This window comes from Thrips palmi, unplaced genomic scaffold (assembly GCF_012932325.1).
Source record: "Thrips palmi isolate BJ-2018 unplaced genomic scaffold, TpBJ-2018v1 HiC_scaffold_2, whole genome shotgun sequence".
Lineage (NCBI taxonomy): Eukaryota > Metazoa > Arthropoda > Insecta > Thysanoptera > Thripidae > Thrips > Thrips palmi.
The window spans coordinates 7,035,078-7,057,481 of record NW_023144629.1 but is presented as its reverse complement, the minus strand read 5'-3'; the positions used below and the strand labels follow the sequence as shown (position 1 = coordinate 7,057,481).

Here is a 22,404-nt window from a genome sequence, read left to right as displayed (position 1 = left end):
CACCTCATGGACGCCGTGGACGTCGTCGCGAACCTCGCGCGGCCGATCCGTCGCCACAGCCAGCGCAATCCCCCCGCGGACAAACTTCCGCCCGCCCAAGTTTTGACAGAGGGAAATGACTCCACTGTTAAATGAATAATCCGTTTCTAAAAAGGATATTTTATTTCCACCGCCGAGAGCGCCAAGACCGTCGAGACCACCATGACCGCCAAGACCGCCAAGACCGCGCTCAGGACCGCCAAGATCGTCAAGACGGTCTACACTGCCGGGATCGCCGAGGCCGCCTAGGCCGCCGAGACCCTCGCCGCCGACCACACGCTTCCCCTCATGCGTCCGGCCGTCAGGGTTCGTTAAAATAGATTGGCACGGAAACGGGCATCGGCACGCCGGGGACGTCGTGTTGGGGTAGCTCCAGCAGCCTCCCTCCGCCGCCGCCCCGGGCCGCCCCGGGCCGCCCCCAGGCCGAGGCTGGGGGAAGTCCCGATGACTCACTCCTTCAACAGGGTGCATCGATTGCACGGGTACAGAGTGGCACACATGGGGACGGAGGGGAGGGGAGGGGAGGGGAGGGGAGGGAGCCCTCGGAGTCCCGGGCGCCGCCGTCTCGGCCGTCTTGGCGGAGACAGATGACCGCCCCCGGCAAGGCCCTGGCGCTCGCCCTGGCGCCAGCCTAGCCCCTCCCCGTCGACGCCGGGTCGCTGCTGGAGCTGGTGGCTGTGGCCCTGCTCGCGGTGGGTGAGTCACTAGACAGACAGACAGACGGACGCCCTAGCCTAGCTAGGGGTGCTGGCTGCACCGGTCCCCAAGAATGAGGATGACGCACGGCAGACTCGCCCCTGAAGCGAGAGAGAGAGAGAGAGAGAGAGAGAGAGAGAGAGAGAGAGAGAGAGAGAGAGAGAGAGAGAGAGAGAGAGTGCAGGGAGGGGTGAGGCCTGGCGAGGGCGCAGCCCCATGCCCGCCTGCCTGCTCTGTTTGCCAGATAGAATCGAATCGCCCAAATCGAAACGCGCGGCATGGCGGAAAAGAAAAAGGCACGCCGAAATGTCGCGCGCATCACCAAAACAGCACTGTTAAAAACAGTGCGTGAAAATCCAACCCCTTCCGCCCCGTTCCCCCCAAAAATTCTGGCAGTGGCGGAGCAAACCAATTGATTACCTCTCGGAAGTGGTGGCGGCGTGGTTCGAGAAAACCGCGAACCCCAATCAGAGGGGGCCTGTTTTGCGATCCTACAAGAAGCCGCAAACTTGGTGCCTGTGTGTGTGCGTGTGTAACACCTACATAATTAAGTCGGATCCACCTCCGCGATCGGCTCGCTTTGCATTAGTAATTAGTAGTGCGGCTGATTTGGCCCCCCGAAGCGGCCCGGTGCGGTCCGCGGGGCTGACTCGTGCCTGGTCTCGTGATATGCCAGTGACACGACGCGCGTCGGTTTGGTTTAGGGACGCGTCAGTGACCAGCAAACGTTCGCGTACAGCGCACACTCCATTATTCCTTTGGACAATTTTTGCACGCGGGTTCTGCGTACAGATTAGTACGAAAAAGGTCAAATATTGTAAACTGAGTGACACCACGTGCAAAATTGTACAAATACAGTGAGTGAGTGTGTGTGCGTGATTTGGTGCATTCGTATGACAGAACACATTCCACTTTCAATTCTTATTTATCTTTTGAGTTGATTATTTTCACAGTGTGGGCATGCGGCGTGAGAGTGCGTGCTAGGCGCGTCGCGTGTGCCTCGCATGCGGGATGCGGCGGAAGGACGCGTGCCGGACACGCGTCGACAAGACGCCAAGACGGACGGGGCGCTAATCGCCGCCTTGTCAACAATAATACCAATTACAATAACGCCTCAACAACAACAAGTTTCTGCCCTCCTCGCTGTCAGCCGCGTTACCCAAGTCGTTACCCCTCGACTGACTGCGCTGCACTCCGCCGCTGCATCCCCGACTTCGGGGTAATTCCCTCTCCCCGCCAACGAGCCGCGCAATGGGTCGCCGCCCAATTGCCAAAGTTTGCAGTGCACTATACGTACCCCCTTCTTCCCAACTTTTGCTAACCACTGCCGTCGCCGACCGGAAATCGGGGGCCGCAAACGCCATCCCTCCAGCCGCCTCCTTGAGAGTTCGCCTGCAGACCGCTTCCGAGAGTCGTCGCTCTGTCTCTCTCGCACTCGTGGGGCGTCCCGTACAGGTGCGAGAGAGAGAGAGAAGACCACGCGGAATGGGCCCGCCGCTGCTTGAGGCGCAGGGCACGCAGGCCACGCGGCCGGGATCAGCCCTAAACTCGAGCCGGGGCCGTCTGGGGCCGTCCGGGGCCGTCCGGGGCCGTCCGGGGCCGTCCGGGGCCGTCCGGGGCCGTCACGGTGAGGCAAAGCCAGCAAAGCCCCCGACGCATTGAAATGCTGAGGTGGGCCGAACCCTCCCCCCTCCCCCTTTCCACCTGACCCAGCGCTGATTGGAGATAAGTCCTTAAGGACGTGTGTCCGTCCCGCGCACGCACCGTTCAGCAAAGGAGGGAAAGGAAAGGACCTGCAGGTTGATTTCGAGCGGCGAAAAGGGCTCGGAGTCCGTCTGCAGGCGCGAGTTCCGGCCGGTTCGGGGCGACGACGCCCCCTTCATCTGCGCAGTCGATTCCCCGATGCCACCATGGTGCCACCACGCCCCCATGGCGCGCTCCGTTCCCACTCGCCGGGCACGCCGGGGCACGCCGGGGATGATTTGGGGAAAATTGGGCCGCTTCATTGCACTTTCCGGGCAAGAAAAGCGTCAGGAAAAGGGGGCGGGGGCACAGGGGAGGGAGGGATGGCCCCCGCCCGGATGGGGAGCAGAGCGGCAGACTGACTCCGAGAGTCCTTTTCGTCGCTCTGTCTCTCTCGCTCCTACATGGGACGTCCCATGAGTGCGAGGGAGACGGAACGACGAAAACGCCTCTCGCGGGTTCAGTCCGCAGGGACTGGCGGCGTCCTGGCGGCGTCCGCGCATAAGCGGATGGCTGTGAGCGCGCCAGAGATGAGCCACAAGTTTAAGAGGACCCTTCTAGTAGATCCACCCCCCACCCCCAACCACCACCACCACCACACACTCACACACACACACACACACACATTCTCAAGATGACGACAACGGCTCTATCTCACATTGATTGCCGCAGCCCCGCTCCCTAAAACCGAATTACGCAGCCCGAGACACTGTAGGGCTTCGCGAGGCATGTCGCCGTTACTGTTTGCACAAGCAGCCGGCCGTTCTCGTTGTCGCGCAAGAGGGGGAGAGAGACGCAGCCATCAGGCCCGGCGGGGGGCGGCGGCGAAATGGAGAGGGCGGGCCAGCGCAGCCCAGCGCGGGCACTAGCGGTGTAGGCCCTTCGGCCGAAAGTCCCGCGTCCGCGCGCATCTCGGCCGTTTCTTCGGTCCGAAAAGTGCTTCCCGGGCCGAGGGCGCCGAGGGTCCCTCCTCCCCGCTGCGAGTCGAGTCGCCGCCCCGGGAAAATCATGACAAAAACGGCAGAATTACGGTGGCTCCCCTTGAACCGCCACGCTGCGCCACGAGGCTGTTGATAGTGTGGTGGTCCAGAACAAGCGGCCCCCGCCCCCCGCGCGCCCTGCAGACTCCTTGCGAGAGTCGCTTCCGTCGCTCTGTCTCTCTCGCACTCGCGGGGCGTCCGCTGAAGGTGCGAGAGAGACAGAGCGACGAAACCGACTCTCGGAATCAGTCTGCTGGAGGTTATTTACACGGCCAAGCAACGAGCAAGGGGCGGTTTCTTACTACGTCTCGTTTTTGCCCCGCGATGAAGCCATCCGCCGGCGCGGTCCGGACTTCCCCGTGGAGCGTGCAGTGCACTGCGTGCACTCACCAAGGCTGGCAGCGGTGCGGTCCGGCGTCGACACGGCAAGACGTCCAGGGGCGGGGTATCCAAAAGTCACAGGTTCCGAACGAGCACTCGCTCCACAGGGGCTGTGCACTCGCGGTGACACCGCCACGGATCACGCGAGACGCACTGAGTCGACGGCAACGAGCGGCACGGAACACCACGCGATCTTTCCCTCGTAAAGCGAACCGAACGCCGGCTGGGCGGAGCGGGGCGAACGCGGCGCGACGACCGGTCCTTGCGCGAGCACGGCCTAACTCCGTCTGCTGCGGTGTCGTGGTCCTCGCACGCCTTCCTCCTTCCGCGCAGCGCAGCCAGTCCGCCCCGCCGGTCCGCCTCCACCGCAGCAGCAGCAACAGGACAACAACCCGCCGCCGCCGCCGCCGCCGCCACCCTTCCCGCCCCCACGGCCGCCACTCCACTGTCATCCCCCACCGCCGCCTTTCGCCTTTCCGCCGCCCCTCCCGAAGCGCCGCGCCGCGCACCCGAGCTGCGTACGGAAACAGACGAAGGCATCGACCCCCACCCGGTGCCGTGCCTCTAGCACGCCGTGTCGGGACAGGGGCGGACCCGGACTGGGGCCGCTAGGGCCCGCCACTGGGGCCTAACTACTGACCAAATTTCACACTCGTGTCCGTACACACTTGTGACGTGGAGTTGCATAAATTGTGACCGAGAATGTTGTCATTCCATTCTTCTGCCGCCTGAAGGGAAGGAAAAGGTAAACAAACAAACGGAACCAGCAGAGGAGCGCCTGCCGCTTAGGCCACCCAACGCACGCGGCTGCACGAAGACGTATGTCGCTACCCCACGCGCTGCGGCGCAGCGCGACGCGGAGTATCTCCGACTTCATTCATGTGAGATCAAACTTTTTCCAATCGGTCAAGTTAACCCGAGAGACAGCTGCATTGATTTTGAGATAGAGCACAACATTATATGCCACGGTGATGAAGGAGTGAACAAATATTCAAAGAAGCAGCCGACTTGTCAATAATGATGTAATTGTATCGACGGAATGTATTGACTATCTGATTTCTTTGCTGTGTCGTGGAATTTTTACACGAAATTTAAAAAAAATTACAGGGGGACTGAAGGTAAAAACTAAACAGAATTTTGAATCTTCCCGCTCTTTGCGACCCAATCAGGCCAACGGTGGCGACGAAGCAAAACAGACAAAGATAGAACAGCGAGTCTTTTCGACTGAGATACAAACTGAGGCTCTACCCCTGGCGAGCATTTTCTAGTCTTGACGTCTGAACAGTACCCTGAGCGCCAGTGCAGGCGTCCGAGTGCGTTGCTTTGCGTGCTGCTGGATTGCCGGGCCACGGAGCCACACTGCATTCCGGCCGTCTTTTGTTTCCTCTCCAGCGCTGACCAATGGGAGAGCGACACACGCCCGATGACGGCACCTTTCGCTTGAAAGGCGATCTGTCGTAGTGTAGTTCGTCGTCTTCAAGTGCAGGTTGCCGGCCGGAGCGGATCTGGTCCCCGAGAGTCCGAGTCAGCGGTAGCGGTGTCAAGTCGTTGGTGCGTTGGCACTGATCACTTGTCCGAACACTGTTAGGCGACGGGGACGTGCGACGTTCCCCTGCACAACGAGAACCAGAAAGTGTTGACCATGGCTGTGTGGAGGATCGCCGCGGTGCTGGCCGCTCTGGCGGTCGTCGCATCCGCAGACTCCGTCCTGGATTGGGGAGACGATGACTTCGCCTCGGGTGTCGCTGGCCAGGAGACCGCCCTGGTCATGTTCTACGCGCCCTGGTGAGTCCGAGTGCGAGTCCAAATGCTCGGCGGCGCTGCCGGTCGGCGTCGAGGCTCCGGCCGGCAGCCGGCACTGCCTCCCCTGGGGCAATGACACCAAGTGACATTTCCATCCTCTCTGTTTTGCTTAACAGGTGCGGCCACTGCAAGAGACTGAAGCCCGAGTACGAAAAGGCTGCCCAGCTGCTCGTCGGCAACGATCCCCCAATCGCCCTGGTCAAGGTGGACTGCACTGAGGCAGGCAAGGACACTTGCGGCAAGTTCGGTGTGACTGGCTACCCCACACTCAAGATCTTCCGCAATGGGGAAGTGTCTCAGGATTACAACGGACCTCGTGAAGCCAGTAAGCCTCCTCTATTTCTTTCACTTCGTGGTTCGTCTTCCCAGTTTGTAAGACTAACTCATCTGTTTTGTCAAATGTAGATGGCATTGTCAAGTACATGAGGGCTCAGGTCGGACCCAGCGCTGTGGAGCTCACCTCCGTTAAGGCATTCACCGATTTTATTTCCAAGTCTGATGTTGGCCTAGTTGGTTTCTTTGATTCCGACTCCAGTCTGAAGTCAATTTACCTGAAGCTTGCTGATAAATTACGTGAAAAGGTCCGCTTTGCCCACACTTCCTCTAAAGAAATCTTTGACAAGCAGTCGGCCAAGTAAGCTTTTTTTTTCATGTTTTAGACATATTCTTATTCCAAGGCGCATTTTTCATCTCAGTATACTAACTGCTTTGCCTTTTCAGGTCCGACACTGTTGTTCTCTTCCGCCCACCTCAGATGCAGAGCAAATTTGAGCCTAACTTCATCACCTATGAAGGAGATGCTAATGTGGACAGTTTTGAAAAGTTCATTCATAAGAATTTGTAAGTTGTTTCAAGCTGCCATTTAAAAAAAATAATTGTTTCTTATGTTTTTAATACTTTGGAACCTTTGAAATTCATATCAAATTCTTCCTAATTGCAGCCATGGTCTTGTTGGACACCGCCAGAGGGACTCAATCAATGACTTCAAAAGCCCTGCAGTTTTTGCTTACTACAATGTTGACTATGTCAAGAATGTTAAAGGTGACTGCACATCCTTATTATCTTGCTCCTCAAGCAAAGAAGTATCAATGTATCTTACTTTTTTTCTTTCTCAACCCTGTCAGGCACCAACTATTGGAGAAACAGGATTTTGAAGGTTGCCCAGAACTATGCTGACAGCTTCACATTCGCCATTTGCTCCAAGGATGACTTCCAACATGAACTCAATGAGTTCGGGATTGATTACGTTCCTGGTGACAAGCCTAAGATTGCTGCCCGCAATGCCAAGGACCAGAAGTTCATCATGAAGGATGAATTCTCGTAAGTCTTCTATGCATAACTCTTTGACGTCATGAAATTTTATTGTGTACTTAATTGAATGGTTTAATTTATCTTATCTCCTTTGCAGCTTGGAATCATTTGAGCAGTTCCTCAAGGACCTTCAGGCTGGTTCTCTTGAGCCTTTCCTCAAGTCTGAACCTATCCCTGATGACAACAGCGGCCCAGTCAAGGTGGCTGTTGCTAAGAACTTTGATGAAATTGTCACCAACAATGACAAGGACATCCTGATTGAGTTCTATGCCCCCTGGTGCGGACATTGCAAGAAACTTGCGCCCGTGTGGGATGAGGTTGGAGAAAAGGTAAGAATTATTTCTTGTGTGCAAGATGGTGTGAGATTGAATGTTTTCTGTGCAATGATTTGGAGCTAAATGTGGAACTGACGCTCATTTTTTTATGCTCACAGTTGAAGGATGAAGATGTTGAAATTGTGAAGATGGATGCTTCCAACAATGATGTGCCCAGTCCATTTGAAGTGCGAGGGTTCCCCACACTTTACTGGGTTCCCAAAAATAGCAAGTCCAAGCCAGTCAAATATGAGGTACTGATGTTTTGTGTTTCCTCTAATTACAGTTGACTTGCTATTTGTATCACAGTTTACCAATACAATTTTTGTTCTCTCTTAGGGTGGCCGCGAGGTGGATGACTTTGTTTCTTACGTCGCCAAGCACGCTACTGATGAACTGAAGAGCTTTGACAGGAAGGGAAAACCAAAGAAGGAAGAGTTGTAAAAATGTGTCCAGGAAGATTTTGAACAAAAGTAAAAAAACAAAACAAAAGAGTTTGTCAAAACATTTGAAATTGATTGTAAAATTTTAGTATTCTGTGAGCGAGTTTTACATCTTTTATGCCACAATGTTAATTATGATCTGATCTTGTATAGTGCTGGCATTGCAATGTATTGATATGTTGTATTTTCCATCTTAAAACCTGATGGATCGCAGTTTCCTGCAAGTGATATTTCTTTTAGTGGATACTTTTTAATAATTTCTGCCCCTTCTTTTTTATGAAGATGAATGTTTCCAGCTAATGTTGACTGATAGAATTATAATTTTTTAAAAAATGAGAACCCTTATGTTAATATTTTAAGTTACATCCCTGTTCCTTATTTATAGAACTAGTTTCTTTAATATGTTCCCAGGATGTGTCTGGGTTTCATCATAGAAGCATACGATCATTAGCTTCAATATTCCATTTTAACTTTCCAATGAAATTCATCTAAACTTTGTACCTGTGGTGCTATGTATTATTAAATCATGTTACTGCCTGAGGGCTCAGAACATCAACTTAATATTGGGTTCCATCATTTGAAGTTGAACCCTTCCTTTTGTCAATTGTGGGCCCCTTATCTGAGGATAAGACCTCCACTTGTGCTAAAATAATTTTTTATTGAAATATGGAGTGCCAACTGATATGAATAGAGTATTGTGGGTTTCAAACCAAGCAAACCTCTCAATTGTAAAATGTCCAGCAAATAAGTAGCAGGTTGTAAGAGATCAACTTTTGTCTGTTTCTGGCAATTAACTTATGATGGTTACAACATGTGTGGATGGAATTAAACAAAGAGATAAATGTTAAAACTGCTTTATTCTGTTTAATTCTATTAAGGCTTCATAGTAGTTAATCATAGGACATTAAGTTGCAGCACTTAAAAAGCCACTAGAGGGCCAAGGTTCAACAGGTTAAAATGTTAACATGTAGCACACATCCTCCCTTTCCAGTAACAATTGATACCTTTCACAACATCTTTATCACAGCACATCAATTGAAAAGAATTTCACAAAAACCTGTATTATAAAGTAAAATAATGAGGGAGGCACTTACTGATGCATGGTTACAATTCCATTATAAACATACCACTGAACAAACTTCAGACCACAAATTGAGAACACACCTCCTGAGATCAAGGCTCTGTTCATCTAATTTTACAGGGCAGACAAAATAAGTCTAAAACAAAGATCTAAGTAGATTAGTTTAAGATTTCTGCGGTACAGATTTATGTACCACTACATTAAGGAGTAAAATGTTGATTAAAAATAAATAGGGAAAAAGAAACCGGGAGCAATGGAGGGACCACTTGTCCTCATCTTGCGGAACTTTTCACTTCTTCAAGTCTCCTGCGCAGTGCTTCACAACTTGAAAAATCATTGCGACGTGATGGAGTGCTTATCTACAAAAGGGGGAAAAAATAATTAAACAACAGTTTACTAAATCCTTAACCTTTCACAATAATTTAAAAAATAATAAAATACAGTATGATTAGAATAATTAAACTAACCTCATTTGCATTTTCTCGTGGAGAATTAAAATTCAGATTCTGGTCAAAGCCTAGCTGCGCCTCCAGATCCAGAGTCTGTTCTTTTTTTGTGGGAGCTGAAACAGCATTGGAGACTTCAAAGCCAGCACATTGCTGCAGGGCACGCAATCTCTGAGCATAGTACTGTGGGTCTGGATGATCATCAGAACTGCCATCACCAATGCTGCATGCATTGTCTAAAAGCACTGGGGCTTTGTTTGAGACACTGGTTGTGGTGGGCCTCAATACTGATGCAGGACTTGCTGCCTGTCGCCGACGATCTAGTTCAATAGTTGCAAGACCTCTCTGAATATAATCTCTGAAGAATTGTGTTGACTTCCTGAGGAATGGTTCAATGCTAGCATCTGTATGCTGCTCCTTAAATTCATACAACAACCGTAAACCCTGCAAAGACAGAGTTGTACAATTAACTGTTCAAAAACAGTATGCATAAGACATTATAAAAGGCACAATTACAAATGTACCTCCTGAGTGTGATCTTTGGATCCAATTTTCTTGAAGATTCCAGCTAACTCTTCATGTGTGTCTTTTGAGAGGCGTTGTTGGGGAGATGATTTATCTTCTTTTGCCTTCTGATCATCTTGTTTAACAGTCTGAAACATCGACAACAAATAATGAAGGCACAGTGGAAGCACAGTGAGAAAAATGGCAACAGATAAAAAGAGTCACCTTAATAAATTTATTCACATAGATAGCCAATTCTGACTCTGCAGGTTCATTGATGCAGTTCATGTACATGAGCACCTTGGTGCCCCTTTGCTTCACCATGGCATGCAGCAGAGTCTTGACAGTTCTCAATGGGACATCTGACTGAGCCTGTTTCCACATTCGGGTTGGGAAGGACTGTAAAAAAGGCAATTTTTGTTAGTTTCACAATGACTGAAAAAAAGTAAAAAAATAGGGCTACTGACCTTTAGGAAACTGTGAATGTCACAAATAATAGGTTCATAGTCAATGTCGGGCTCCCAAGACGGGAACGAGCGGACAACTTTCCAGATGCACTTCATAATCAACTCTTGCATTTTAGCAGGCCACTGTTCACCTCTCTCAACAGATTCATGAAGAAGTTTCAGCAGAGCACTGCGGCGAAAAAAAAGAAAAAAATTGTTGGAAACGTTTTTATAAATGAAGAATTATACAAATGAATGATACTCACCAAGTTACCCTAGTGTGGTCAGCTTTGTCAATAATAACCATGACAAGCATATTTACAAGTTGAACAAAATTATCCGAATCAGACAGACCATCCAAACGCTTTTCAGCCAACATTCTCACCATGACGACAATAGACTCCCTGATATCTGCCATGGACACTTGTTTAGACAGAATTGGCTGGCTATAAAAAGAATGGAGTGCTGCGAACAGTGCCCGAAGGACAAATATTTGCTCTTCCTTTGAATACACAGTGTTGCATAAACCAATAGTGCGCATTTGAGCAATGCAACAAGACATCAGTTGATCAACTCTTGGCACGAGCACATGCACCTTGTCTGATCTCATCACATAATCGACCTGCACCAGTGTTTCCTTGCATTTGTCCATATCCGATCCAGCAATCAAACTTAGGGATCGGTCCAGCAAATCTTCAACAGGATCTCTCGGCTGCTGTGGCTTCTGCAGCCTAGATAAGTTCAAATCCTTCAGTACATCAGACAAGGGACTTGTTTTGGGAGAGTTGTGAATATTCAAGGCATTTAATACTCTGCCATGAGTTTCCCTTTTTAAGTTGTTAGACTTTGCGTTGTCAGATCCATCATAGAGTCCTGACAAGTCAACCTTGAGCAGGCTTGTTTTATGGTCTGTTGGTTTTCCAGTTTCTATTTTCTCAATGAAGTCCATATCTAACCCAAATGGACCAGACACTGGCGGAGGCTTCTGCTCGATCACTGGCTGATGATTTTCAATTGGTTCCTCCTCTTCTTCCTCTGGTTCTTGATCTTCTTGAACATCTTGAGGAGGAGAGGGCTGAGCAGGTTGTTGAGAAAGGGGAGCAAGTGATGGTCTAACAGGATTTAATGGGGCTCGAGTAGCGGGCCTGTTCTTGCCTGCTCGCTTTATACGTTCCTCTAGTAGAGACATATCTTTGTCTGATATATTGCCAACCATTTTGTACACCTTTTCACCTTCCAAGAAGAAAGCTTGGACAACACAGTTCAACGCTGCATTGCGCACAGCATTGTCCCTGTCAGAAATTTGCTTGGCAACTTCCTTTAAAGCCACAGCAGCAGATGGTGTACATACAGTGATCCCATAATTTTCTATCAAAGACCCTAACTCCTCTAAACATTCTGTTCGCTGCCTGGCATTCTTCGACTTCAATCCGTCAAGGATGTGTGAAAACAGACGGCTAACAGAGTACACTTGGCCAATTTGCTTAAATAGGGCTCTGACACTATGCCTTACAGCATCTTTGGGATCACCAACCTAAATGAAGCAGGGACATTAAATTAAAAGGTAAACTGATTTAACTAACATAAAATGAGCAGCAAAATATTTTTACCTTCAGAATAAGATAAGGTATAAATGAAGCTGCTTCAGTTTCCAACATACTGTAATTTTCATCAATTAACATGTTGAACACTGTCTGCAGGTATTCTAATCCTTTCAGAAGCACTGATGGATTAGTATCAAAGAACCGTAAAGTCATCCACTTGAGAATCAAATCCAAATTGCATGTCAAAGCTTTGCCATTGTCTGGGAGATCCTATAAACAACATAACATTCAAACAAAAGGCCGAAAGTAGTGCATCCTGATGCTCCTTCCAAATTATCAACATAAGAGGCAAAAGCCAAGCAAAAATGAAGACCAACCTCAATAAGCATATCAATTGCCTTCAGGTGGAATTTGAAATCCGAGTGGAACATATTTGTGGTAAGATTTCGGTTAAAGCAAGCTGTATTCATCTGATCCCGGAGTTGTTCCACAAACTCGTCTCGAGGAGTATTGAAATTCCACTTAAGAACCTGGAATGTGTAACAAATCACCACCACACAGATTAATTTTCAGGCAAACTTCAATAACATGTATTAGAGAACAGTCACTTTCACTCTGAATCTCACCTTCAATTTCTGCTCATCAATAGCTCTCTGATTTTTCAAAATGTTCACCTGAAGAAGTGGAGATGTGTCCACATCTTCATCCTTCTTTCGGGCTACTGGTTTGACTGCAGATCCCGACTGAAAAGTAAAAATAACAGTCATTTGTTGGGCTCAAAGAGAATTGTCAAGCATGCAGCATGCAGCTTACAGAGAATTCTTACCTTTGACTTTGTGATGGTTTTAGTTCCACTGCTGATTACTGTTTTGGAATTAGGAGACTTAATTGTCTTTGCACCTGCCTTGTTTGCAATTTGGTCATCACTTTGTGATGAAGGAATTGCACGACTTTTAGCTGGTGCTGGCTTGGCAGGTAGATTAGCCCGTACTTTATCCAGGTGCGTCACAACAACATTACGAGAACCAGGCTGAAATCAAGGAGGAGAAGAGAGGGTAAAGGGAATGTCCAGCTTGCCTCAGATAGAGAAAAAAGTGGGTGAGCCCAAAGTTTCAATAAACCTTCAAAGATGATGTTGCCTTGAGCATTCCTTCATATCCAACATGAATCATTACACCTAAAGTTGCTTCCTGAGCATTCTTGCGAACATCGGCATTGCGGTCTTCCAAGTTACAGTACAAATAAGGAAGACATGCGATGAGTTCATCCTTGGGAACAGCTTTCACTGGAGGAGCCACAAAATAAAATTAGACAATGACCCAAAACCACTAAAGTATCAGTTTAAGAGTCATAAAAAAGAAACACTAACTCAATGGTAGACGCTCAGAAAGCCAATTCCACAACTCCACACGAAGAGCTGGTGATCCAGTTTTCAAACCATCAGCAATCACTTCCCCCTCGAAGAACTCTTTGAAACCTCCCTGCTCTCCAAACGTGTTGACACATGCAACAGCAGTGGCCCTGATACGAGGCTGCAACATTTTCGATTAAACGTGGCTTAGTCAAGTTACTAATAAGGCCACAGAATAGGGCAATGTCCACTTTCATTTCCATTTACCTTGCTGTCACCCATGCACTGCAGCAAACCAGGGAAAAAAGTTCGAGTATGTTGCCGACAAGCCGGCCCCATAGCAGTTGCAAGGTTTTGGCAGATACTCATTGCAGCTGCAGCAATATTGGCATTTGAATCCACCAACCGTTGCGCAAGTACAGGAGGTAGTTCCCCCAAGCTTCCCGTGATGAAACGAGCTTCAGATAGAATATTAGTAACTTTCTGCAAAGCTTCATTTCTCACCTAAGACAAAGAAAACAAACATGACATTTCACACGTACAGAGTCAGTTTCAAAGAGAAGTAGCAGCAGCTTGTAATACCTTCCAGTTTTTATCAGACAACTCATTGATGATAGCAGAGGTGAGTTGTGGCCCTATGTCAACTCGAGGAAGGAGGTCCTGTACATTGATTGCTTCCTGGGGCGCATCAGCATCACCATCATCAGATGGGTCACAGTCTGTTGAGTCTGATTTTGAAAGACCCCTTATCGGAGCAGGTGGCTTCTCACCAGCACGCTGAATGAAAAAAATTGAGGTCAAATAGAGCACTTTTGTTTCAGATGAATACATCGCAAAAAATTTTAGCCATACCTTTTCAAACTCAGCATTGATTTGCTGAACTAAAGCTGGTTTCTCATTCTCAAAAAACAAACTCAACTGCTGTCCCATAAACAAATACAAAGTACCCAAAAGCTGGATTGCTGATGTTCGAACAGCAGGATTGTTAGATGCAAGAGCTTTTTTCACATTGTCTATTAGAGCTTTTGGTTGCACACTGTTGAAAACAGAGAAAAAGAATGATTAGTGTGACATCATGAACACATCCTCACTGGATATCCCAGATACTTGCACAAATCCAAACTCCAGAAGGGCTTGAGAAAGCCAATTCAATGCTTCTTGCTGAACCTTTGGACTCTTCTGTTTGTTGAAGGCATATTCTATTACTTCAGAGGCAACATGATCAAGCTTTGTGGCCTCTGCTAATGCAGTCAGAACTTCAGCTGATATGGCACCATTTTTGGCATCTCCCAATTTCTCAGCAATGTCATTCAAAATGTAATTTGTTGTAGTCCTGAAAGGTCATTGAAAATAAAATACGAGATACAATTAAAGCAATTGCAACAGGCCTGTGTCCGTTCATTAACCAATTTCAAAGACTAAAGACAACATACACTGTAATGATGAAATTTTCAGCTATGTATTTAACTGCTTCTAGTTTAGCTTTAAGAACTTGGAAATTGGTGTCCTTCAAACCAGGTTTCTTGTGTAGAGTTCGAACAAGTACTTGAGTTTGGGCATCCTCTTTCTCCATTACTTTCACAGCCTGAAAATCGAAATTGTCATTCTTAAAGTGAAAAAAAGACCATAAATATTTGAAATTGACAGACTTTATGGAGAAAACTTGTACATTACCCGATCAAATTCTTCAACAGCTGCAAGGCGATTTTTCCAAACACCATCGGCCAATCCACTAGAATTTCAGCTGAGAGCAGTTCAGCAGCTTTCTCATCAACTTCCTCCTGACTGAGATCCTTCTCCTGAGCAAGCTTCGACTCTTTACCAGCCTTGGCTGCAATACCAATTATTGTTAAGTTAAATTTAGAAAATTAATTGGTTGCTAACAAGAGGAGGTTAATCAAAGAATCAATTGTACAAACAAAACTTACGTGCAGTTTTTTTACCAGCAGCAGAAGCTGCAGCAGCTGGTTTTCGGGCTGGCCCAGCACTGGTCGCAGGCCTCTTCACAGGTTTCGGTGCAGAACTCCCAGCTTGAGGCTTAGCAGCTGAAGGAGCAGCACTCTTTGCAGGAGCAGTGCTTGGTCTCTCTGGTGGAGCAGCCTTTGCAGGTTTCGCTACAATAACAGCTTTTTCACAACACTCTCGAATCTAACCAGGAAATAGAAATAAACAGTAAGAAAATTATGACAAGACCTAGGGCATTGATAATAGACAGCAAAAACTTAACAGTAAACCTACCTTTGCCATCTTCAAGTTATCCACATCACTGACAAAAGGCATCAAGGCTTTCTCTCCAACCACCTTTAATGCTGTGCCCAAAGCTTCCGCAGCATTGTCTCTGACAGAAGGATCTAAAACAGGAGTACAAAATAGTAAAACGAAGAAAAACTTTAGGACTTTTGAATGCCTCAAGAAAAACTTACCAGGTTCATTTAAAGCCTTTATCAGAGCGGCAGAATAACTTTTGAGTAACTTCTTATTCAGCATGACAGCAGTGCACTTGGTAAAACAGCGAGCCAAAAATGCTGCAGTTTCTGATTTTACAGAAGGGTTCTTATTTTCCAGAGCGGCCAAGACATCCTCTAGAATGTTCTCGATATTCGTCTACAATGCAAATTGAAATATTAATGATACATCGGAAAACATAGGATTTCAAGAATAAAATAAAATACTTACACTAAGGAACACAGCATCAATGGCTTCTCGGATTGCAGCCACAACAGTTGCTTTTTTCTCCCTGAATTTTTCCAGCAGTGCTGGTATGCAAGCCGAAGCGTACGGAGAAAACCGCTTTTTCAAACCATTGGCCAAGCCCGCAAGACATTTCCCAGCAACAGTAACAACAACGACATTCGAGTCTTTGGAAATGATCTATGGAGGCACAGATAAGTCATCCATGAAATAAAATAAGGTAAGGCACTAACAACATTAAAAGGAGAAGACCCATGTCCATACCTTCTTCAGTGCTCGCACTAAATCACCATAGTCTCCACTTTCTAGTTTGGGGGACTTCTGGAGAAGTGTTTCAAGCTCGTCAACAGCTTCTTTCCTCTCTTGCCACTTCTTGGCTTCCACCTTTTCATAAAAGCCAGAGGGCAACTTCGACAAAATATCTACCGCTGACATCAGCTCGTAGGGATCTATTTCCACCGCAGCATCATTGTCCGCCTCATCCTCCCCGTCTTCACCAGCCTCTGCAGCCTCGGCAGCAGCTTTTGCTTGTTTTGCTTGCTGAGAGCGCAAATAGCGAGTGGGCAAAACCTTTTCGTTTTTGGCTTTCTCAAATTCTGTTTCAAGTTCAGTAACCTGTTATCAAACAGAAAAGAAAATACATTAGACAGCTTGTTGATCAAAGGGACAAAGGAAGACATAAAGTAGGGAAGTAACTTGCCTGAAGTGGCTTCAATGATGATAACTGCGGTTTCAGAGCAGGTCCAATCCATCTATGCATTTCAACAACCATTGCTTTTCCGTTTTCTCTCACAGTTTTATCTCTGTCTTCAAGAAGTGAGGGCATTTTCTTGACAAGTGGTTTAATAGTGATGACTTTAGGACCGAACTCCCTGTTAAAAGCACAATGGGACACCATTCAAATGAAGAGCAAAAGCCAAAAAAAAAAAGATAACAGAATGGAATAAAAAGCCCTATATACCTTAAAGCTTGAGTGACTGCTGACACACATTCAGATACAATCTTTGGATTTTTATGATCCATACCCTTGATAAGCTCTTCTTGCACAGCTTCCTGCTTCTCAATCTCGACATACATCAAGATTATCTGGAGGGACAACTCTCGGGTCTTTGTTTTGGGAGCAGCAATACTTTTGGCAACAATACTGGCAACCACATCACTGGCAGTTCTGAAAAACAAATATGAGCAAGTCATGGACTGATTGAACTCGACCAACAATAAAAATGGCAAACCCACTTACTTGCCAGCAGAACCACAATTCTCAACAAAAGCCAAAGTGGCTTCCAGACCTCTTTCCTGAGCAACAGCATTGCTGTCAGTAACAAACTTCTTAACTAATCCCAAAAATTTGTTCCATTCTGGCGACTTTTCATCGTCAATTTTGTTAAATAACTTCGCTGCCTCTTCGTATCCATTCAACCGTGCCTTCCACAACTGTAATCAAATTCACTCAAGTGAGACATAATTTCATTGAAAATGTGATCATTAATAACAAAGAATGTTACCTTGTGTACACATCGATCTTCTATGGGCAACTTCAAATACTCTGTGTCTTCTTCCATGATTCAACTGGAAAATAAGAGAAATAACAATGAAACAAATGAAGCGATTGATACCTGACAATGACATCATTACATAGGTCCCTAACAAAAAAGTAATTTAGAAGCCGTACAGATTGACATAGAAGTCACAATACTTCCACAAACTCAAAGAAAAGTTTGTTTTGGTTGAGTTTTCCCTGAGCCAATAGGCATGAACAAGTCATGAATCAACCTTCATGGTGGGTTGATGGCGGCAGTCGGACGACGAAACGCATCGCCCTCTCAATATTTAACAGCGCAGGCTGCTGCCGAATGAACAAATACCGTCTTTATGCCGATCCCAACGACAAAAACGTCAAAAGAAAAACCATGAGGTTCCAGTTCCCGCGTCAAACGGGTCTCCTGTGTACGGACGACCGTTTGGCAAAGACAATGCAGACGGCAGCGGCAAGCATTTGCATAACTTGGTCGACGATTGCTATTAACGGCAACTCGTAACTGATAAATAAAACGGTGCCCGGTTCTAGAGAAAAGACTCATTCAATCGATAAAGGACGAGAGGGACACCAACTTTCCTTCGTTCAGTCCCAATTCGATTGAGAGAGGCGCCTTGGACAGCATAACTAACAGAGACAACACTTACTTGATTTTGAAAAGGATGCAAAAATCGGCTCACTCTGTTTCACACTGGTGGCACCAAGACACCGAATTTCGATGCAAATTGCGGGCGATCTGGAAGGACTGACGGTCACGACGGTTACGGTTTTCTCAGTTATGTCAATGAACGAACACTGAACAGCGAAGAAGACAAGAATGTGGGTTTGGACAAGAGTTGACGATCGGAAAACCGCCCTTCCAAAACCTGCAACGTAAAGAATTGTCTGGAAGATAAAAACTTCAAAATTTTGGAAAGTCTGGTTCTTTTAGTCACCTGAACGCAAATTTCATTTTCATTTTGAAATGTCCTTGTCATATTACGCTGATGAAGGATGCTTTCAACTTACAATCTTCACTATCAACTGGCTGTAATGAGTTGGTACGAGTGAGGCGCGTGTTTTTAGAATTTTCAGTTTCATTCACGGTTTGTTATTAAACACGCATTTTCTAAATGTGACCAGTGAAATGACCTAATGAATGACTTTTCCATTCATTTGAAGTCCTTGTACACAACGACTTTGCGAGCCTGCCGTTCAATGGACGGCCGACGACCGACAGCGACATCTGCAATGAGCCTTTATTTACAGTCCTCTCCGCTCTGCAAATACGGCAGCTGCAGGTGCACGGTGTTGCCGTCTACCATCAGCTGTTCGTCCGAGGTTTTTCTTCTAAACACAACACCAACTAATGCCTCAACGTTAGAGAAACAAACCTTTGAGCGCCAGCAAAGGCTTTTCGTGTCAGGCCTTCCACGATACCTTTATTTAGGCAGCCTGTGCAATTTATTAGTTGACCAGTTAATGTTCCACGAGCGCTGCGCTCTTATATTCTCCCTGCACCACACGAAGGCTTTGTGTCGCTGGCTGAATCGGACTTGGTGAAACACTCGACGGAAATGTTTTGCTGCAAATGTTTAAATATTACCATCAAAGCAAAGACAGCCGACCTGCCCAAAGTGGATGTTTTGAGTCTGTCTGCTCCTGTGCTTGACAGCAGTGATCCTTTTTTCAAGGAGGTAATATGTGGTAAAAGGCTAACCTGTCAGCATGGCCATAGCTTGCTTCTCCTGCGTTGCTTTTGTCCATATAGAATTTGTTTACAAATGAAAATTTTTTTGTCAGTGTTTGGATTTTACTTCTCCGTTTTGATCTTCTGTGACTGAAGTATTCTATTTTCAAGAAGTATTAAATTGTAGTATACCTTGCAGTTCAGCGTTCCTATTGTTTATAATTGATTGTCTTTTCCTTTGTGAAACATATCATTCCTCTGCTTTTCAAGTCACTATGCCCTTGTACTTCTTTTGATCATTTCATTGCAGGATGTTGTTGAAGCAGAAATTCTAAGCATTGCCAAAGAGCAGCCATGTCTTGTCCATGTTCGAAATGTGGCGTGTTGGATAATACACAGGTGTATTAACTGTAGCATTGACACTCATGCTCTTCACCGTGAGCGGGGGGCAGCCTCTGTTCTGATCAACTGTAACACTTTGGTGAGCAATTTGGGAAAATGAAACGTGGTATTTGAGCAGGTATGTGGCAGCAACATTATATGTTTGACTTTTCTGTTGCAGAGTGATAAAACAGTGATTGCTGCTCTTAAGTCGTCTTCTTCTTATTCCCCGGTGTTCCGTCTTGTCGTCACTAGCAATATTGATACTGATGCTTTTGAGGAAAACATTTCAGGTAATGTTCAGAAGGTGATCAGTACAGTTGAACCGCCATATGATTTCCTCTCTTACGGGGATGAGACCCTTTCCCCTAGATTTAGTCTGTTCACTAAATCAAAGTTTTGATAAAACTTAGATTTTTAGTGGTTTCGACTTAAATGCTTTGACCATGGCTGGACAGTTTCGAGTGAGAATTATGACATTGTCTTATTATCATTTGTACAGACTTTCATGCCACAGGAGGAATGCAGACCACACTGGCTGCTCTCCATCAGCAGCTCACTGAGGCCTTACAGAGAGAGGCACAATCAGTTGAAGAGAAGGTTCGTCAATACTCGGAAAAGCAGTATGCTGAACTGGAGGAGTTCAGAGGCAAAGCCCACGAAGACCATAGGGCATTGGCAAGGTAAAACTATTTTTATTATTATATTATTATTATTATTAGCAATGCAATAAAAATTGAGGGCAAATAAATGTATGACCAAATTTACTTATTCTAGGCTGTTGATGGAAAGTGAAAGCGGGAAAGCACCATCTTCACAGACCAGTGTTGAATCCCATGTTTTCCCATCAAGGAGTAATAAATTTATCTCATTACCACCACCACCTCAAAAACTGCAGCTAGATGGGGATGAAATCCGTCACCCCATGGCTCCGCTAAACCAAAATACATCAAGATCCAGAGATTCGACCAATCGGCGGTTTTCGAACCCAAAAGTGAATTCTTCTCCTGTAAGATGTTTCACCAATTTAATCCTCACTGCTCTCATCATCTTAGCTTCACAAATATTTTACTATGTTTTTTTGATGATTGCAGGTTAAAACCGAGCCAAGACCTGTGCCATCAGTCAAAACCCCAAATGAAGTTGCTTTTGACGCAGCAGACAGTGAAGGACTTTTTGAGCTAGATGGTATGGATGAAAATCCTCCTAACACTTTCCACTCTGAAGATGAAACAGATACTGAAGGTACACTTTGATTTAGGTGTTTTGACCATTATTTATCTATTTATTATTGTATCAGTTGCCCTTTAAATATTATTTTCTGTTGCTGTTCAGCTGATAATGAAAGCCATGAGGGGGGAATGAACATCTCAAGGACACAGTCCAATGTGTCAATTCTTGCCAAATCCTTGCCTGTTTCCGTCCCTGTTTTTCCTGGTGCACGCAATCATGGAAATGATTTTGAGGAGGAAGAAGACGTAAGCCAAGAAATTTTCTTGCTGTTTCTGCTTCATTTAGAGTTTTTAACACAATCTTCTTATTGGTTTATTTTCTGTCAATACAGTTGCCTCAAGATCCCATGGATATTGCTGCCAGCATCAAAGCGCTTGCTCGGAGCGTCCACGGTGATACTGTTTTTGGAGATCTTCCCAGACCAAGATTCAGTTCTCAAATTTGATTTGTTTTTCATTTACTTCTTCAATATTTTACTTATTTTAACAAATGTGATTTTGTATGAATTAATTTTTGTGCCAAGCTTCATTACTGTGAAACCAAAACTGACTGCAAACAGTACCACTTTTTGACCAGGACCAAAGCACAAGAGGACCTGTCATTCGAGATTGAATTATATTTCTGAATACTTTGTATATGGGAACCAGATCAGAACAGTCTGACATTTATTCCATAGCACTCCTCTGTGCACACAAGACATGCAAATCTGTTCCTCATGTACCAACTGTATAAGATTTTTCTGGAATTCCCCTCTTGGAAAAATTTAGTTCTTCTGAAAATGCTTTTTCTTTATATTTCACACTTTATTAGGCTTTTCAACAGTCTTTTTGTATTAATGCGTCACAAGACAGATCTCTACTTTTTAAAAATATTGTGGCTTTGCATTTTTACTCAATGATTTTTTTTTTTTTTAATGAGTAAATAGACTTTGAAAGGTAAGACATATTGCTTCACTTGCTCATATTCCAGAATTATGAGCATGTATGACTAGGATCTCAAAAAGGTCATTTTCAATTAAATATTGAAGAATCATCAAATTGGTGCTCAAGCAAACTGTTAGATTTGAGTCGAATTTTTGAAACAAAGTTTATTAGGGATAGATAATGAGTTTTGAATCTGAGTGTTCTCAGTGAGAATGTCAATGTATCTCGAGGTATCAATTTATTTGGTGGCATAAAAATAAAGGAACAATACTCTGGTGTTGTAAAGGTGATATTTTGTCTGTTTGTTGTTGATTTTTTTTAATTCATCATGCTTTCTGACTTTAAGCTAGTTTTGTAATGTCAAGGTTTATAATGTTCATTGCTCAAAATATTTGCAAAGCAAAGGCCTTGGAGAGGTGCTACATGAGCTGCAAAGTAACAGTAGCCTGGGGAATTAAAAAGATATTTTCTGTGCATGGTTTCTTAGTACCTACATCATTGCTCATTGCCACGCTTGAGAACACTGGCTTTTCGTACTTCTGTGCATGTCAACTTAAAAGTTAGAGCAAAAAAAACATTATGCAAGTCATTAAGTGGATTGAACTTGCAGGGTTTCATCTCTTGCTTCTTCACAATTATCTTTGTTGAATCCTGTATATTTGTGTTGTTTATTCATACAAAAGTTTTTATGAAAATAAATTGGAACATTTACTCGTGCTTCCGGAGATTTTCTTGTATCTGACTCTTAGTCTCAATCATTCATCAAAGACATAAATCATAAATGTGTCGTGTTTTGCGTACTCATTTGAACTTCGCGCCTGGGGAGAGAGTGGAATCGAAGGACCCTTTCGAGAGATCGAGTCCCTTTTTGGTTGTCCCTCTAGGACA

The 22,404-nt window shown here is 45.7% G+C and overlaps 4 protein-coding genes across 4 annotated transcripts; 3 read left to right on the top strand and 1 right to left on the bottom strand.

Annotated features, from left to right (window-relative positions):
• Positions 1 to 5,273: 5,273 nt before the first annotated feature.
• LOC117647635 (protein disulfide-isomerase A3) lies at positions 5,274 to 8,271 on the top strand. The gene is made up of 9 exons (XM_034389501.1): positions 5,274 to 5,624; positions 5,759 to 5,967; positions 6,048 to 6,276; positions 6,363 to 6,482; positions 6,583 to 6,683; positions 6,767 to 6,962; positions 7,051 to 7,282; positions 7,387 to 7,521; positions 7,607 to 8,271. The coding sequence occupies exons 1-9, from the start codon at positions 5,482 to 5,484 to the stop codon at positions 7,709 to 7,711; spliced, it is 1,470 nt and encodes a 489-aa protein (XP_034245392.1). The 5' UTR covers positions 5,274 to 5,481; the 3' UTR covers positions 7,712 to 8,271.
• Positions 8,272 to 8,548: 277 nt separating this feature from the next.
• LOC117647630 (protein mini spindles) lies at positions 8,549 to 18,135 on the bottom strand. Its single transcript, XM_034389494.1, is given in 29 exon segments — positions 8,549 to 9,150; positions 9,259 to 9,681; positions 9,762 to 9,890; positions 9,967 to 10,140; positions 10,209 to 10,377; positions 10,454 to 11,721; positions 11,798 to 12,001; positions 12,109 to 12,261; positions 12,358 to 12,474; positions 12,558 to 12,761; positions 12,853 to 13,016; positions 13,101 to 13,263; positions 13,350 to 13,586; positions 13,665 to 13,859; positions 13,935 to 14,118; positions 14,194 to 14,415; positions 14,516 to 14,667; positions 14,757 to 14,818; positions 14,821 to 14,913; positions 15,011 to 15,230; positions 15,321 to 15,433; positions 15,506 to 15,686; positions 15,759 to 15,953; positions 16,038 to 16,388; positions 16,474 to 16,645; positions 16,735 to 16,941; positions 17,014 to 17,207; positions 17,279 to 17,342; positions 17,958 to 18,135. Coding segments are annotated over 28 exon segments (6,090 nt in total). The 5' UTR covers positions 17,336 to 17,342; positions 17,958 to 18,135; the 3' UTR covers positions 8,549 to 9,063.
• Positions 18,136 to 18,281: 146 nt separating this feature from the next.
• LOC117647640 lies at positions 18,282 to 18,863 on the top strand. The gene is made up of 2 exons (XM_034389508.1): positions 18,282 to 18,395; positions 18,559 to 18,863. The coding sequence occupies exons 1-2, from the start codon at positions 18,297 to 18,299 to the stop codon at positions 18,850 to 18,852; spliced, it is 393 nt and encodes a 130-aa protein (XP_034245399.1). The 5' UTR covers positions 18,282 to 18,296; the 3' UTR covers positions 18,853 to 18,863.
• Positions 18,617 to 22,233, top strand: LOC117647638. The gene is made up of 8 exons (XM_034389506.1): positions 18,617 to 18,986; positions 19,290 to 19,460; positions 19,542 to 19,653; positions 19,863 to 20,043; positions 20,138 to 20,369; positions 20,455 to 20,605; positions 20,696 to 20,838; positions 20,925 to 22,233. Exons 1-8 carry the CDS (start codon positions 18,867 to 18,869, stop codon positions 21,036 to 21,038), a joined length of 1,224 nt encoding a protein of 407 aa, XP_034245397.1. The 5' UTR covers positions 18,617 to 18,866; the 3' UTR covers positions 21,039 to 22,233.
• Positions 22,234 to 22,404: the final 171 nt, after the last annotated feature.